The 16,955-nt window shown below is 47.7% G+C and overlaps 1 protein-coding gene across 1 annotated transcript in view; it reads left to right on the top strand.

Annotated features, from left to right (window-relative positions):
* HKDC1 (hexokinase domain containing 1) overlaps positions 1-16,955 on the top strand; it is a 39,185-nt gene that overhangs the window by 3,352 nt on the left and 18,878 nt on the right. The window contains exons 2-8 of the mRNA XM_049764551.1: positions 3,828-3,990; positions 6,632-6,780; positions 6,883-7,002; positions 9,723-9,818; positions 10,104-10,209; positions 11,098-11,281; positions 15,975-16,130. Coding sequence (XP_049620508.1) covers positions 3,828-3,990; positions 6,632-6,780; positions 6,883-7,002; positions 9,723-9,818; positions 10,104-10,209; positions 11,098-11,281; positions 15,975-16,130 — 974 coding nt within the window. The remainder of the gene's footprint in view (positions 1-3,827; positions 3,991-6,631; positions 6,781-6,882; positions 7,003-9,722; positions 9,819-10,103; positions 10,210-11,097; positions 11,282-15,974; positions 16,131-16,955) is intronic.

The following is a 16,955-nucleotide window of genomic DNA, read 5'->3' as shown; positions in this document are numbered from 1 at the left end:
CACCCACCTCTCATCCCTACATTTAGTTTACACACAAAACCGGGGGGGGGGGGTGGGGGGAGGAAATTCTTCTGACAGACTCTTTCCTCGCTCGATATATTGATGCGATTTGACTTGTTGGTGACCTTGGGCAGGCTGGTCCCTGACCTGGAGACCGGCCCCTCTTCAGAAGAGAACTGAGATATGTCCCCTGTGTACATTTTTTTGTACGACTCTCTAAGTCAACATTACGAAAAACGGAAATGTTCCCTCCCACGAACACTGTCATATTTGACATGTGAAATCTTTCATCATTTTTGTGGCATGTGTTCTTAGTTATGTCTATAACAATAAACAATTCTGGATTTTTGTCCTTTATAAATTTTTATATATAAACCATACAAAGGTCACTTCTCTATTATTTTTAAAATTATTCTGTCTTGGGTTCTGAAATTATTTAAAAATTAAAATTGTTAATCTTTTATCCACTGAATTATCCATAATATCATTATATATATATATATATATATCTTTGTTTTTTGTTTTGTTTTGTGACCACACCCTGCAATGCTCAGGGGTGGCTCCTGGTTCTTCACTCAGGGGTCACTCCTGGTAGTGTTCAGGGAACTGGTTCAAATTCGGATCAGCCATGTATAAGGCAAATGCCCTACCCACTGTACTATCACTCCAGCCCCTATCATACATATATATATATTTTTTTAAATATTTTACATATTTTAGGGGTTAATCTTGGCTCTGTGCTCAGAAATCACTCTTGGCAGGTTCAGGGGAGCATATGTCAGAGATCGAACCCAGGTTGGCCACATTCAAGGCAAACACTCTATCGCTGTGCTATCACTCTAGTCCTATTATTATATTTTTTATTTTAAAATATTTTGTTTATTTTTGCATCACACCAGCTGTGCTCAGAGCTTAACTCTGGCTCTGACTTCAAGGGTCACTCCTGGTGCCACCCAAGGTGGTGACGGGAATTGAGCTGGCATTGTCTGTAAGCAGGTGCTTTGCTTGTGGTATCACCTCTCTGGTCCCCTCATAATTATCATAGTGTTCGTGAGAAATGATCAAACTCAACCTTTTTCTTGGCTATCTGCTACTTTCCAAAGCATTGTTTAATCTCTGAGATATTGCTATCATTAGTATCGGTTTATATTCAGTGTTCTCCACTTGTGGAATTATATTCTAAGGACAAATTTTCTGAAGCAAAATCACTAGGTTTATGGCTCTCACATCATAATCTGGCACCTTTGGACCAGGTGATGTCTAAAGTCCTTCCTGGCTCTCATCTGTATCAGCAACTCAGAGCTTATGGTTTGTTTTTTCTTTTCTTTTTTTACTTCGCTCTTCCTATGTTCAATGTGTTGCTTGTTGCCTTCTTGATTCTGAAGGTAATCACATTCTGCTTGGTCACAAATTGGACTTGACTTTCTGTAACTCAGCCACCTTCCCTGCCTCACGTAGGCCTGAGTCTGTCTACCTCACCAGCGGGGATAGAAATTAGAGCTTTTTTGTTTGACCCTTCACATCTATCAGCTCTACCAGGAATTATGGAAAATACAACAAAATAAAAGACAAGGTACTCTTGCTAACTTGTCACCCAGAGTTTTTTTGTTTGTTTGTTTGTTTGTTTTGGGGTCACACCCATTGGTGCTCAGGGGTTACTCCTGTTTCTGCGCTCAAAAATCACTCCCGGCAGGCTTGGGGGACAATATGGGATGCCAAGAATTGACCCAGATGTGTCCTGGGTCGGTAGCTTGTGAGGCCAACACCCTACTGCTGTGCTATCACTCTGGCCCCTCACCCAGAGTTCTGAATGACTCTTCAACTCCAAGTCCTCATGACCCCTTAATAAACCACTACTGGGCCCGGAGAGATAGCACAGCGGTGTTTGCCTTGCAAGCAGCCGATCCAGGACCCAAGGTGGTTGGTTCGAATCCCGGTGTCCCATAGGGTCCCCCGTGCCTGCCAGGAGCAACTTCTGAGCAGACAGCCAGGAGTAACCCCTGAGCACCGCCGGGTGTGGCCCAAAAACCAAAAAAATAAAAAAATAAAAAATAAATAAACCACTACTAACTAGTTGGGGTGACAACCTGAAGAAGCCTCACAAAACTCTGGCTCCTGTGGGGCTGAGAGAAAATGAGAGCATGAGGTTCAGAGGCACAGTCTGAGGGGGATCTTGTCCTCTGCAATGCCCTGTCCCCTGGCTATGTCCACTCCCTGGTTTCTCCAGGCCCGAGTGTCCAGGTCAACCGACGAGTCACACACACAGTGGGGTGAACAGGAAGTTGAGGTGAAGCTTTGTGGCCTCGTGACATCTACTCTCCTCATCCTGGCTCAATGCCCAAGTGCTCTTTTCCTGTGAAGCTATTTCTGGCCTCATGGTCTCTCGCCCACAGGTCTTTGATAAAGGTCATCTGGGCCCTGCATGAGGAAAAAAATTTGCATGTTAGGTTTGCAGATTCTACTCTAGCTGGGTGGGAACCCTGACCCTGCCTTGGGATAAGGTGTGAGAGGCTGCTCTGGAGTCCCTGCCTTGCCCGGGGCCATGCTGTGGCTCCAAGCTTCGAAGACCCTCTTCTGCTCGCTGGCTACCGAGACGGCTGTGGCAACCACATGTAAGCCGCCAAGTGTGTTCTTGGCCTTAGAGGAAATTGTGGGAATGCTTCTTTCTGGAGCACGTCAGCTAGAGCAGGTTGGGAACAAGCCCCTGGGAACCCAGATAGGAGAGAGGCGATGTAGAAAGCAAAGTGGCAGGAAAGGGCACCTTTGCCACTAGCCCATGCCAGTGAGCTCTAGGAATCCAGGCTTCCACCTGAAGAAGATTCTCCACCTACCGTTGATGGGCCGGGCCCCCTTCTCATGGTGGGAGAGGGAGAGAGGCCCCCTGATTTCCACAGCTTTCTTCAAGGGGGCACTGACGTTTCTTAGTTCTGGTTTCCTGGCTTCTGGAGTGGCATTCATTCATTTCCAATAGCCATATAAACTGGGTTTAAAAGTTAGACTGTAGGAGCCATAGTAATAGCACAAGGGTAGGGTGTTTGCCTTGCACGCGGCCAACCCAGGACTGACCTGGTTTGATTCCTGGCATCCCGTATGGTCCCCCGAGCCTGCCAGGAGTGATTTCTGAGTGCATAGCCAGAAGTAACCCCTCAGCATCACCGGGGGTGGCCCAAAAACCAAAAGCCAAAAAAAAAAAAAATGAGCTATATCAGAAACCAAAGCAGTAGTATAGTGAATAGGGCACCTACTTTGCACACAGCTCACCCAGGTTCAATCCTCGGCATCCCTATGGTCCCAAGTCTTCCAGAAGTGATCGATCCCTGATTGCAGACACAAGAGTTACCCCTGAGCACTACTGAGTGTGGCCCTAAAATGAACAAGCAAACAAATATTTCTAAGATTTTGCCCCTTTTTATCATCAAGTGAGACCCCCCCAAAATGAAGAAAAAATAAAATAAAATAAAATGGAAGAATGATGGGGCCAGCGAGATAGCACAGGCATTAAGATGCTTATCAGGCCTGCAGCTGGCCTCTTTCATTCCAAGCACAGCACAGCCAGCAGCAAACCCAGAGCACAGAGGGAAGGGGAACAACAAACACCTCTGGATGTGGCCCCTAACTCAAAACCCCACAAGAGTAATGGAGAGCGGTTCCTTGGCCAGTCTCCCTGTAGGGGGCTCAGCATCCGCCCTTTTTTGCATCTCCGGGTTCTGTTCATTCAGTCCCTGCCTTGCCCCCGGTGGGGTCCAATCTACCCTGAGCTGTCCCTAGAAGCCTGAGCTCAGCTGTGGGGGCCCGGGGTGCACAGCCTCAACCCAAGTGTCCCACAGGTGGACAGGTTCCTGTACCACATGCGACTGTCCGACGAGACGCTGCTGGACCTCATGGCACGCTTCCAGGCCGAGATGCGGAAGGGCCTGGACAAGGACACTAACCCCACGGCCGCCGTGAAGATGCTACCCACCTTCGTCAGGGCCATCCCGGACGGCTCCGGTGAGTGGCCCTCGGCCTGTGCTACTCACTAGCAGGGTCTCCCTTGTGTCACGCTCTGTGCCCTGACTCCCTTCCAGCCCTCGCCCCATCCTGCCTCAGCACCCCTATCTGTGCTTTGTGGGCTGAGCACGCACAGTTTCTCACCCCAGTCCCATGGATGTCAACGCCTCACCTTTCCCTGTCTGCCTCCTCGCTTTGTTGCCCCTCTGGCATTCTTCCCTTGGGAGTGGAAACTCCCAACTCAGCTTGAAGATTGTCGCCTCACTGGGGGTGCTCATCTATGGGGGAGCATTTTTTATCTTTATTTGTTGATTAATTAATTGATTGGTTGTTGAGCCACACCCGGCTGCGCTCAGGGGTTACTCCTGGCTCTACACTCAGAGATAGCCCCTGGCAGACTGGGGGACCAGATCCCTCCTGGGTCGATTGCATGCAAGACAAATGCCCTACCGCTGTGCTATCTCTCCGGCCCTGGGGGAGCATTTTAAAAGGGGTTTCCCACACTGGCTCAACAGCCAGGAGTGAGACTGCATGTTCTTCCCCACAGCATCTGTGTCCTGACTAATGTCTGGTGCTCACTAGGCTGGGGACTATTTGTTGAATGCATGGAAAGAGGCATTTTTCTTTCAGATAGACAGATTTGAGGCTCTCCGAAGTGAGAAATGAGAGGAAGCAGACAGGAGATGTCGGGGAAGCTCCATGGTGGAGTTCACGTGTCATTTTGCAGTCACTGATGGCAAGATGTTCAGCCTTTGGACCAGAGAGAGAGTTGGAGAGATAGTACAGTGGGTGGGGCACTGGGCAGCCGCGGTTTCAATCCCCAGAACCAAATGTGATCCTCCGAGTTTCACCAGGCATGGTCCCTCAGTGCAGAGCCAGGAGTAAGTAAGCCTTGAGCACCTCTGGGGTGGCCCAATTCCCAGAACCCCCCCCCCCCAAATGTTTATCTTTAGTTTCTCTGAGAGTGGCGTTAGTTTTCTGAAACTGGAACAAAGGAGGACCAATGGAAGAGCTAAAACAACACACGTTTAGCAGGCAATGTGGTTCAAGAGGTCGGGCACAGGCCCAGTACAGGAGAGGGGCCGGCTCTCAGCACTATGTTGGCCCTGAGCATTGTCATTATTATTATTATTATTATTATTATTATTATCATATCATCATCATTGCCATCGTTGTTGTTGTTATTATTTTGCCACACCTGGCAGTGCTTGGAGGATTCTGGGTGCCGGGGAATGAGCCAGAGTTGCCCTTATGTGCAAGCCCAGCATCCCTGCCAGGGCTCTGGGTGGGGTGTGAAGTTGGGCAGAACAGGGTGTGGGGGTGCTCGAAGATCCCATGAGGAATTTTGTGGTGACCAATGCCAGGAGCTATTTCTGAGTACAGAGCCAGAAGTGACCCTAAGCACAGCATGGTGTGACCCAAAAACCGAAATAAATAAAGAAATGAAAATAGAAACCACAGATCCTTCCCTCTCCCTGTCCTGCTGCAGCCTTCTAGGCCTCTCTCGAGTGTGAGGAAGGCTTGGCTTGTGCTTTAAGAGCAGTGAGGGCAGGGCTGGAGAGATAGCATGGAGGTAAGGCGTTTGTCTTTTATGCAGAAGGACGGTGGTTCAAATCCCGGCATCCCATATCATATGGTCCCCTGTGCCTGCCAGGAGCGATTTCTGAGCATAGAGCCAGGAGTAACCCCTGAGCGCCGCTGGGTGTGACCCCCCCCCCCAAATAAAAGAGCAGTGATGGCACAGTTAGCTTCTTGGGTGCAAGGAAGGATGGTGAAGCCTCCCCACCACCACCACCACGGCCTCTCTTCCTGTCCTCTGTCCCCAGAGAACCTCGGGAGGATGTAAGGATCCCTGATGTAATTCTCTGATGAAGGGGCTCCCTTGGGCTGTTCCCTAAGAACCCCAAGAAAGCACTTTTTATTTTGTTTTGGGGCCAAAGTTGGCTTTGGCACTCAGGGGCTATTCCTGGCTCTGTATTCAGAAATCACTCCTGGTAGGCTCAGGGGCCATATGGGATGCCAGGGATTGAACCGAGGTCTGTCCTGGGTTGGCCCTGTGCAAGGTAAACATCTTACCACGGTGCTCTTGCCACGGTGCTATCACTCTGAACCCAAGAAAGCACTTTTGGAGAGGGTTGTTTTAGGGAGAAACTCTGCTAGGAATGGGGGGTCTACAGGCACCTGCTCAGGGAGGGAAACCTTAGAGCCTCTTAAAGATCCCGATGATCATCACAGCAGGTGGGGATCAGGGCAAGGCCTGTCACCCTGGGGCAGGTTCTCCCTTCTTCTGGGCCTACCAGGAGTCTCTAGGGTATGGGCCACACAGTTTCCATGAAAGCTCATGTCTGTGGGATTCAGGGCTGCACCCTTCCAGCCATGGCGATACGCTGAATGGGTTCCGTGTCTTACACACCTGACTTTTTAATTTGCATTTATTTATTATTTATTTATTAAAAGCAAAGCACAATCATCTTACCTGCACTTATGCAAGCCTGAATTAAATGAGTGAGGAGATCTTGTGGAGCATAACCAGAAACTCCAAACAAATAGCCTCAGACAAAGTTTAGGAGAGGGATCCCCAGATACAACCGACTTCTAACAGGGTTCAGGAACCCACACCTTTGTGCTTGTCGTTTGACAGAAAAAGGGGAGTTTCTTTCTCTGGATCTCGGGGGATCCAAATTTCGAGTGTTGAAGGTTCAAGTCTCTGAAGAGGGGAAACACGAGGTCCAGATGGAGAGCCAGTTTTATCCAACTCCCAATGAGATCATCCAAGGGAACGGCACCAAGGTACCAAAGGGGGGGTCCCATGGTGTGGGAGGGGAGATGTGATGTGCAGCATGGGGTGACTGGCCCTTAGCTTCCCATCTGGTGCTTTCCCCTCCACCGTAGCTGTTTGACTACGTCGCCGACTGCCTGGAAGATTTTATGAAGGCAAAGGGTCTACAGCATAAGAAGCTGCCTCTAGGCCTGACTTTTTCCTTTCCCTGCAGACAGACCAAACTGGACGAGGTAAGTTCTACATGGGGGAGGGAGGACAAAGCGAGCAGGGTTTGTGGGAGAAGCTGGACAGTGGGAGCCCATGCAGGGGTCAGGCCAGGAAGGACAGCAGCCCAGCTTCCCTCTTCGTTATTTTCTTTTTCTGTTTTCTTTCTTTCTTTCTTTTTTTTTTTTTGTTTTTGGGCCACACCCGGTAACGCTCAGGGGTTACTCCTGGCTATGCGCTCAGAAGTCGCTCCTGGCTCGGGGGACCATATGGGACACCGGGGGATCGAACCGCGGTCCGTCCAAGGCTAGCGCTGGCAAGGCAGGCACCTTACCTTTAGCGCCACCGCCCGGCCCCCTTCTGTTTTCTTTCTTTGGTGTTTTTTTTCTTTCTTTTCTTTTCTTTTCTTTTCTTTCTTTCTTTTTTTTTTTTTTTTGAGTCGCATCTGTGGGTACTTAACTTCCTGGGTCTGTGCTAAGGCATTACTCCTGGTGGTGCTCAGGGGACTATATGAAATGCCAGGGATCGAACCTGGATTGGCCACATGCAAGGTTACCTGCTGTGCAACCGCTTATTCCCCTGTTTTATTTTGTGTCTCTGGGGGAAAGGCCACAATTCAGGACGTTCCTTTGAAGGATGGGCATTATGTTCATAGGTGTTTGATACTACGCTGATTGAGGAATGGGTTAATCACTTATTCCTTTGATTCCCCATAAGGGAAATTCTCATCATCTCTAGATCAGGAAAGACTTTGCATGGAGGGACATGGTTGTTTCCTTAGGTTATAAAGAAAGGATAAAGGGAGGACCAGAGCAGTGGTGCAGTGGTAGGACGTTTGCCTTGCACATGACTGACCCAGGACGGTTTCATGTCCTGGTGTCCCATAGGTCCCCCAAGTCAGGAGCAATTTCTGAGCATATAGCTAGGAATAACCTCTGATGTCACTAGAAGTGGCCCAAAAACCAAAAATCAAACACAAACAAAAGAAAAAGGATCAAGGGAATAATTGTATTTTTAAATAATATCTTTATTTAAACACCATGATTACAAACATGTTTGTAGTTGGGTTTTAGTCCACTTCCTTCACCAGTGCAACATTCCCACCACCAAAGCCCCCATCTCTCTCCTCCCCACCCCTGCCTGAATTCGAGACAGGCATTCTACTTCGCTCACTCACTACCATTGTCATAATTCTCAGTGCAGTTATTTCTCTAACTGAATTCACCACTCCTTGTAGTAAGCTTTCTATCATGGGCCGGTCCTACTAGCCCTCATCTCTAGTGTCTCTGGGTGTTATTACAATAATGCCTTTTATTTTTCTTAAACCCCACACATGAGTGAGACTATTCAGTGTCTATCTCTCTCCCTTTGACTTATTTCACTCAGAATAATTGATTCCATGTATATCCACTTATAGGAGAATTTCATGACTTCATCTCTCCTGACAGCTGCATAATATTCCATTGTACCACATGTACCATATGTACCACAGTTTCTTTTCTTTTCTTTTCTTTTGTATTTTTTTTTTTTTTTTTTTTTTTTTTTTGGTTTTTGGGCCATACCCGGCAGTGCTTAGGGGTCACTCCTGGCTGTCTGCTCAGAAATAGCTCCTGGCAGGCACGGGGGACCCTATGGGACACCGGGATTCGAACCAACCACCTTAGGTCCTGGATCGGCTGCTTGCAAGGCAAATGCCGCTGTGCTATCTCTCCTGGTCCTTACCACAGTTTCTTTAGCATTCCTCTGGTGAAGGGCATCTTGGTTGTTTCCAGAGTCTAACTATTGTAGATAGTGCTGTGATGAATATAGGTGTGAGGGAGGGTTTTTTTGTATTGTATTTTTGTGTTCCTTGGGTATATCCCTAGGAGTGGTATAGCAGGATCGATCATATGGGAGCTCAATTTCCAGTTTTTGGAGGAGCCTCCATATTGTGGGAAAAATAGTATTAAGATTTCAAGACATGATCAAAGAGGCTGTGTGTGGTTTGCTCTGAAGGTCACTGTTTCTGCTCACCCTGAGGGTGAGACCCAGAATCAGCAGAGAAAAGAAGAGTGAGGGGAAAAAAAGAAGTGAGGAATAAGGCCTCAAACTCTGACTCCTACAGTGACATGGCCCCCATTAGGCATAAAAATGGGACCCGAGAAGAAAGAGGAAACAAAGTTGGGTGTTTTTTTGTTTTTGGGGGTTTCTTACTTTTTGGCTTTGGGCCACACCCAGTGATACCCAGGGGTTACTCCTGTTTCTGTGATCCAGAATCTCTCCTGGTAGTGCTCAGGGAAACCATATGAGATGCCGAGGATCTAACTTGGGTCTGCCACATACAGCTTTACCTGCTATACTACTGCTCTGGCCTTTGGAAACACCATCTTAAAGCAGATCACTCTGTACATTGGGATTCATTTTTTGTCACTTGACATGAAGTTTCTGCCCCACCTGTGGCCATTAAGCGCCACAGACTCAGCAATTTCTCCAGAACATTCATAGGTGCATCAGCGGAGGCTCAGAACTTTCTGCTAACTTGTCCGCTATCTCAGGGATCTGGTACTCTCTGTAGCACCACTGCCTTTCCTGCCACCCCAGAGCAGTTGTTAAGCTGCTGAGATGAAACAAATAAAGATGTTTCAGTGATTAGAAATGGCCCCCGAGAAAGGCTCTAAAGGAGTGGGACGTTGTATTCTCCAGAGGACTGTGGGGAGACACTTGGAGTTCCTCTCCCTAATGTCAACCTCTCTGCCATCACATTCAGGGCATCCTGCTCTCCTGGACGAAGAATTTTAAGGCATGGGGCATTCAGGACACAGACGTTGTGAGTGTGCTGAAAAAAGCCATGAAGAAACACAAGGTGAGGCATTTCTGGGGGCCCTCCCGGGGTAGGAGGTGTCTTGTATTGTGTGTCTGGGTTGGGGGGGGGGGGCGGAAATAAGCTGACCATGGGAAGTCCGTTCAGCTGTGGAAGCTCAACTGCACCTTCTGGTGAGCCTGCATGATTCTTGGTTCATGGACTTGTTTGGGTCCCTGTTGAAAAGGGGGCCCCACACTTCCCTGGACCTGGTGCTTGTCTCACTCACTCACCCATTTGCCCCTCATAAAGAGGGAGGTATTGAGCTCCGATGGGGTCCTGACACAGCTGCCAGACCTGGATGTGGACGTCCTGGCCTTGGTCAACGACACTGTGGGGACGATGATGACGTGTGCCTATGACGACCCCCACTGCGAAGTTGGTGTTATCATTGGTAACTCACCCAGCTTGCTCTGGAGGGAGGGATAGGGCAGGATCGGGGCTTGTTTTGGCAGGCTTGGAGTTATTTATGGTGTGAGTGTAGGCCCTTTCGGAGAAAAGGGGAGGGGAGACAGAAAATTAATGCCCACAGCCAGCCAGCCAGTCACTTTCCTTCTTTCCTTCGTTCTTTCTTTCTTCTTTCCTACTTTGCTTTATTCCTTCCTTTGTTTCTTCTTTCCTACTTTCATTCCTCTTTATTTCCTCCCTCCCTCCCTCTCTTCCTCCCTCTCTTCCTTCCTTCCTTCCTTCCTTCCTTCCTTCCTTCCTTCTTCCTTCCTTCCTTCCTTCCTTCCTTCCTTCCTTCCTTCCTTCCTTCCTTCCTTCCTTCCTTCCTTCCTTCCTTCCTTCCTTCCTTCCTTCCTTCCTTCCTTCCTTCCTTCCTTCCTTCCTTCCTTCCTTCCTTCCTTCCTTCCTTCCTTCCTTCCTTCCTTCCTTCCTTCCTTCCTTCCTTCCTTCCTTCCTTCCTTCCTTCCTTCCTTCCTTCCTTCCTTCCTTCCTTCCTTCCTTCCTTCCTTCCTTCCTTCCTTCCTTCCTTCCTTCCTTCCTTCCTTCCTTCCTTCCTTTGCTCATGCATTTTCATCAGGGACTTTCTTCGTGGCTGATTCCATTGATGACCATTGCAAGCAGGGAATCTCATGAGTGGAGACTTGCTTACTTGCCTTGCTCCTCAGGAACCCTCAGACTTGCTGGAGGTTGCTCCCTGGGAGAGACCCCACTCCCAGGAATGGCCCAGAGCACTTTGTGAGCTGCTCAGAGACTCTCAGGAGGTAGGGCGGCTGGTTTTCCTGCCTCAGCCCTGCAAAATTTCTTTTGACTTTCACTGCCTCTGGGCTCCTCTCAGGCACCGGCACCAACGCCTGCTACATGGAGGACCTGAGCAACATCGACCTGGTGGAGGGCGACGAGGGCCGCATGTGCATCAACACCGAGTGGGGAGCCTTCGGGGATGACGGGGCCCTGGAGGACATTCGCACCGAGTTCGACCGGGAGCTGGACCTGGGTTCTCTTAACCCCGGGAAGCAGCTGTGAGTCCCCCCTAGCAGTCACGGGGACACAGGTGCCAGGAACTCTCGGGCTCTCAGCCCATTGCATTGGGACAGAATTTTAGGAGCCAAGACTTTATTTTCCTGGGCAGAGGAGGAAAGTGAAGTCAAGGAAGCGGGGATGGGGCTGGGAGCCTCATTGGGCTCCATGTTCGGGAGGGCAAGTGTGAGAGGCAGGTGTGAGCCATGGCGCTTGATCTTTGTTTGGCATTGGTGGTGCTCAGGGCATCCACTGGCCCTGCACTCAGGGCTCACTCCTGGAAGGGCTTGGGGTATCAGGAATTAAACCCAAGTAGGCTGCATGTGAGGCAAGTGCTTTTCTTAATCAATGTACATTGGGTGGGAGTTTGGGCCACACTTGGCAGCACTCAGGGGTACTCCTTGGCTCTTGGCTCTGCACTCATAAATCGATCCTGGCAGTCTCAGGGGACCATATGAGATGCCAGGAATCGAACCCGGGTCTGTCCTAGATCTGCCGCATACAAGGCAAACACCTTCACTGTGCTATAACTCCGACCCACCCAGTGTACGTTCTTTCTAGCCCTGTATTATCTCTTATAAATCCCCATTATTTATTTATTTATTTATTTATTTATTTATTTATTTATTTATTTATTTATTTATTTATTATGGGCCATGCCTGGCAGACACTCAGGGGTACTCCTGTCTCTGCACTCAGAAATTACCTCTGGCAAGCTTGGGGGAATCATATGGGATGCAGAGGATAAAAACTAGGTCTACTGCATCCAAGGAAAATATCTACCCATTGTGATATCACTCTGGCCCTTTTCCCTACTACTATTTACTTTGACGCTCAACTGGTTTTAGCTTTTGACTCATAGCAATGGAAGCTGAAGCCCCTCCAAGTGAGGCTGGTTGTTGTTGGTCCCATTGCTCTTTATCACACGTTTTTCTTATCTTTGTTTTTTTTTTTATTTCTCTTCCTCTCTCTCTCTTTTTTTTCTTTCTTTCTTTTATTTTATTTTATTTTTAATTATGAGAACAAGGGTGTAAAGAAAGAGGACAAGGTCAAGTTACAGTGGAAGGACAATCACCCATAACATAATTCTCAGAAGTCCCCTTGCTGATATCTTAACTTTGAAATTTCAGCCAAAGAACATTAAGATAAATAAGACAGAATCCATGTACAATTACTTTGTCCCTCAAGTCCCCAGATTGTAACATATTATAATATTTCTTAACAGTACACAAAGCAATCTAAAGCCATAAAACTTATGTAACTCCTTAAACATTACAGGCATAGTATTTTCTTACATTTCCATATACATGCATATTAGCTTACGTTAACCTCAAATTTTAAGTGAGTTCTTTTTAATGATTAGAGTCAAAGGAGCACAGTAAAATGGTGTTAGAGTGGCAATTGTTGTTTGCATAGGCCCACCAAAATATGAGGGACATGGAAAGAAATAACCTTGGCCTAAGTACAAAGAGACCCGACCCCTGAAGTTTCCTGGCACAAGACCAAGTCTAGGCTCCAGGCAAGCTAGATCGTCCAATCCAATACATTGTCTGTAGTGCCAACACACTTTTATTTTTCACACAGTCTCTGTTGTTGGTATCATGTTTCTGTATTAAAAATCCTGGAATCTGCATATCTTACATTGAAGTCAGGATGTGGAGCATCCTCTCCTTTCACCTCACAATCAAAGGGCAATACAGGGAGCCCTGTCCTGTAAGCAGGTCGTTGTTGTTGTTAAGTCTTCTCAGTGTTAAGGGAAGTCTCTTTTGAGCAGGTCAAAGTCTGAGCAGTGTAGGTCTTCCGTGGTAGAGGATTGCTTCCAGGTGATGTTATAGACCAGCCTGGATGTTTCGTGGATGGCTTCCCTGGTTCAGGGGAGAATGGATTATGCCCTTTCTTCTGAGGTCTGTGCCAGGTCGTTATGTCAATGTTCAGGGTGTAAGGTACCTCTGCACTACAAGATTTGTGTGTTCCAATCTCTATTAGATAGGATCTTATTTGTATGTATAGTATTTTCCCATTTTAATGTGCCTATGCAAATAAGAAGCAATGCCACGTGGTGTTATTGGCGCATATGGGGGCCATAAGAACAATTCCAATGATTCCCATGACATGGTTCAATCATAAGCATTAAACTGGGGGACTCTTCCACCAAAATTCCTTGTTAAACAGCTCAAAAAGAGAAGATAAAAAGTGGTTAGAATCATCACTGTATAAGACAAAATTCAGCAAGAATTATAGCTGTCTGAAAAAAAAACACAAAATATTCTAAAGAAATACATGTCCATTTTATGTATCTTGAAACAGTTTGGGGTTGTCACACACAATGCACAGCTTTGGACTGTGATTACGATTGTACACTACTGAAGTTAAAGAGTAATGTAGGTTAGTGATGTTTGAGAGGGGGTTAGAGAGTTAAGGAGTAAAAAAAAGCTTTGTATGGGTGTGGGAAAGGGCAGAATACAAAATAAACATTCTGTATATGCAAAACATAACATAAGAATAAGGAATATTCTGAATACATGAAGTACATGAAGTACGTGCGGGGGCGTGAGCCCCCGCGCGGTTCTGTAGTTTTTGGATGCCTAGGGAGGAATTTCTCACCCCCCCCCCAGGGCCCCATTAACCAGGCGTGGCCCTGAAGACCTGCCTGGTGTGGGGGGAATCTTGTTCACCTGGACCAAGTGGTCAGCCCAGGGGTCCTATGGCTAGCCGTCCTGCCCAGAGCCCCCAACATACCAGGCAAAGACACCCAGAAATCCTGGCATGCGGAGTGTTCTGAGCTCAGCCGAGCCTCTGTAATTTTTGGATGCCTAGGGAGGAATTTCTCACCCCCGCCCCCAGGGCCCGATTAACCAGGCGTGGCCCTGAAGACCCGCCTGGTATCACACATTTTTCATGAGATGCTCCATAGTACAATATCTTAAGCCCATGCCTGGAGTCAGTTTTTTCCTCCAAAGACATGGTGAATCAGTACTTGAAGTCTGTCTAAGTATCCATTAAACACTAAAGCAGTTCTGCTTTGCATGTGCTTATTTCCCCATACACACCCATGGTTTTTGTTGTTGTTGTTGTTGTTTTGGTTTATGGGCCACACCTGATGATACTCAGGGATTACTCCTGGCTCTGCACTCAGAAATCGCTCCTGGCTTAAGTGGCCATATGGGACGCTGGGGGATTGAATTACGGTTCATCCTAGGTTAGTGCATATGAGGCAGACGTCCTAAATCTTGCGCCATCGCTCTGACCCCCACACCCATGTTTCTGATGGTGCAAAGCTGGTACAGTTTCAGGAAGTGTGGTAGTTACCTCTCTTCATTTTTTTAAATCGCATCTTCCTTTTGTTCATGTTACTTGTAATAAATTCTATTTCCTTAATATGCTAATTTGGATTTATTTTTATTGTCTCTTACTAATGCAATCTTCTAAGACCTTTTTTTTTGTTTTGTTTGTTTTTGTTTGTTTGGGGTCCATACTTGGTGGTGCTCTGGACTTAATTCTGGCTCTGTGCTCAGGAAACACTTTTGGTAGTGTTTGGGGACTGTATGCTATACCGGGACCAAACCATGACCAGAAGCATTCAAGGCAAGAGCTTTAACCTCTGTACTATCTCATAGGCCCCTAACATGTTTATAATAAAGTACTTATGATACAATTTATAATAAAATTAATTGCTCATAAAAAGATTTTCCTTGGATTGGTATTTTGTGGAAACCAACATTGTATTTATTAGTTTATTACAAAGCAGGAAGTACTTACTATAGTCAGCCTCAAAGGCAAGGTGGACACAGATGCCTCTGCTATTGTAGTCACTATCCCGTGAAATCTCTGGGGCTGCCAGAGCACATTCCATGGAGAGAGCGACTTTCTCTCTTGCTGCTGGCATTGGACCCATCTGGAATGTAGATTTATCCTGCAAGACTTGGGAGATCTTGGAACACCTGGACATCTTGGAACATACCCGAAACCTCTAAATGAAGCTGTTTTGAAGCTGTTCATGTTTAATATGAAGGAGAGACCCCAACCCTGTCTCCCCTGAGCTAGGGGTGATTTGAAATAAATCTTGGAGTCAAGTGCTTTGTTGTTGTTGTTGTCTGGGGGGCCACACCCAGTGGCGCTCAGGCTCTGCACTCAGAAATTGTTCCTGACAGGAGGGCAGAGAGATAGCATAGCAGCAGGGTGTTTTCCTTGCACGCATCTGACCCAGGATAGATGGTGGTTTGAATCCCGGCATCCCACATGGCTCGCTGAGCCTGCCAGGAGCGATTTCTGAGTGCAGAGCCAGGAGAAATCCCTGAGCGCCGCTGGGAGTGACTCCAAATAAAAACAAAATAAAAAGAAATTGCTCCTGGCAGGCATGGGAGACCATTTGGGGTGCTGGGATCTGAACTACTGTCCTTCCTGGGTTGGCTACATGAAAGGCAAACTCCCTACTGCTGTACTATCTCTCCAGCCTAAATCAAGTGCTTTATGAGCAGAAAGACTTCTTTGATCTCTTTGAGTTGAGGATTGTGCTGCCTTAGCAAGAACTGTGGACTCCAAAGAGCCCCGCAGGATGAGATGGATGGGACTGAGGCTACTGAGGGTGGCCCTGCCTCCACATAGGTTCTGCCTTTGGGCGTGGCCCGGGAGCTTTGGGAGAGGGCACTCTGTCCCCTGCCAGAGTGTTCCAATGCTGTGTTGGATAATTCACAGGTTTGAGAAGATGATCAGCAGCCTGTACCTGGGAGAGCTGGTCCGGATCATCTTGCTGAAGATGGCCAAGGCCGGCCTCCTGTTTGGGGGCAAGGTCTCCTCTGCTCTGCTCACCAAGGGCAAGCTTGAAACCCGCCACGTGGCCGCCATGGAGCAGTGAGTTTCTGGTGGGGGGCGCTCTGCCTTCATTCTGCAGTTGAAAGGGCGCCTGTGGTCATGGAGGGGTATGACCAGAGGAAACAGGTCTCCTTACTTCAGGCTGAGGCTTGCAGGTCTGGGTTTTGTCTCCTGCAGGCTGGCAGTGCCAGTCAGGACTCAGATGGGGAATTCCTGCTACTTTCATGAGCCAATATTCTGTTCTCAGGGGCCTACTCCTGCCTCTGTCATGATTCCTTCTCCCTCCCTAAAGTAGTAAGACTCTTTTGTTTTGTTTTGTTTTGTGGTTTTTGGGTCACATCCGGCAGTTCTCAGGGGAAACTCCTGGCTCCATGCTCAGAAATTGCTCCAGACAGGCACGAGGGGATCATATGGGAAGCCGGATTCGAACTGATGACCTTCTGAATGAAAGGCAAATGCCTTACCTCCATACTATCTCTCCAGCCCCTTGTTTTGTTTTTGTTTTCATTTTGTTTTGGAGTCAGAGGCTACTCCTGCCTCTTCACTCAGGTATCATTTCTGGCAGGCTTGGGGAACCATATAGGATGCTGGGGAATGAACCCAGACCAGCCATTGAACCCAGCATAAGGCAAATGCCCTCACTGCACTATTACTCCAGCCCCTAAAGTAATAAGATTTTTTTGGTCACAGACCCCTTTGAGAATCTGCTGCAGGTCATGAGACCTGAGTCTCCAGGCATGCACTTGGCAAACTATATTACTTCTGAGATTCAGTGACTTTGGGCACCTGTTAAGTCTGTGCCGAGAATCCAAATTAAGAGATTCTGCTGGAGCAGCATCTGCTCTGTCTTGTGCTATGAGAACA

The sequence above is a fragment of the Suncus etruscus genome, chromosome 17, assembly GCF_024139225.1.
Source record: "Suncus etruscus isolate mSunEtr1 chromosome 17, mSunEtr1.pri.cur, whole genome shotgun sequence".
Classification (NCBI taxonomy): domain Eukaryota; kingdom Metazoa; phylum Chordata; class Mammalia; order Eulipotyphla; family Soricidae; genus Suncus; species Suncus etruscus.
This window is presented reverse-complemented; position numbering and strand designations above follow the sequence as displayed.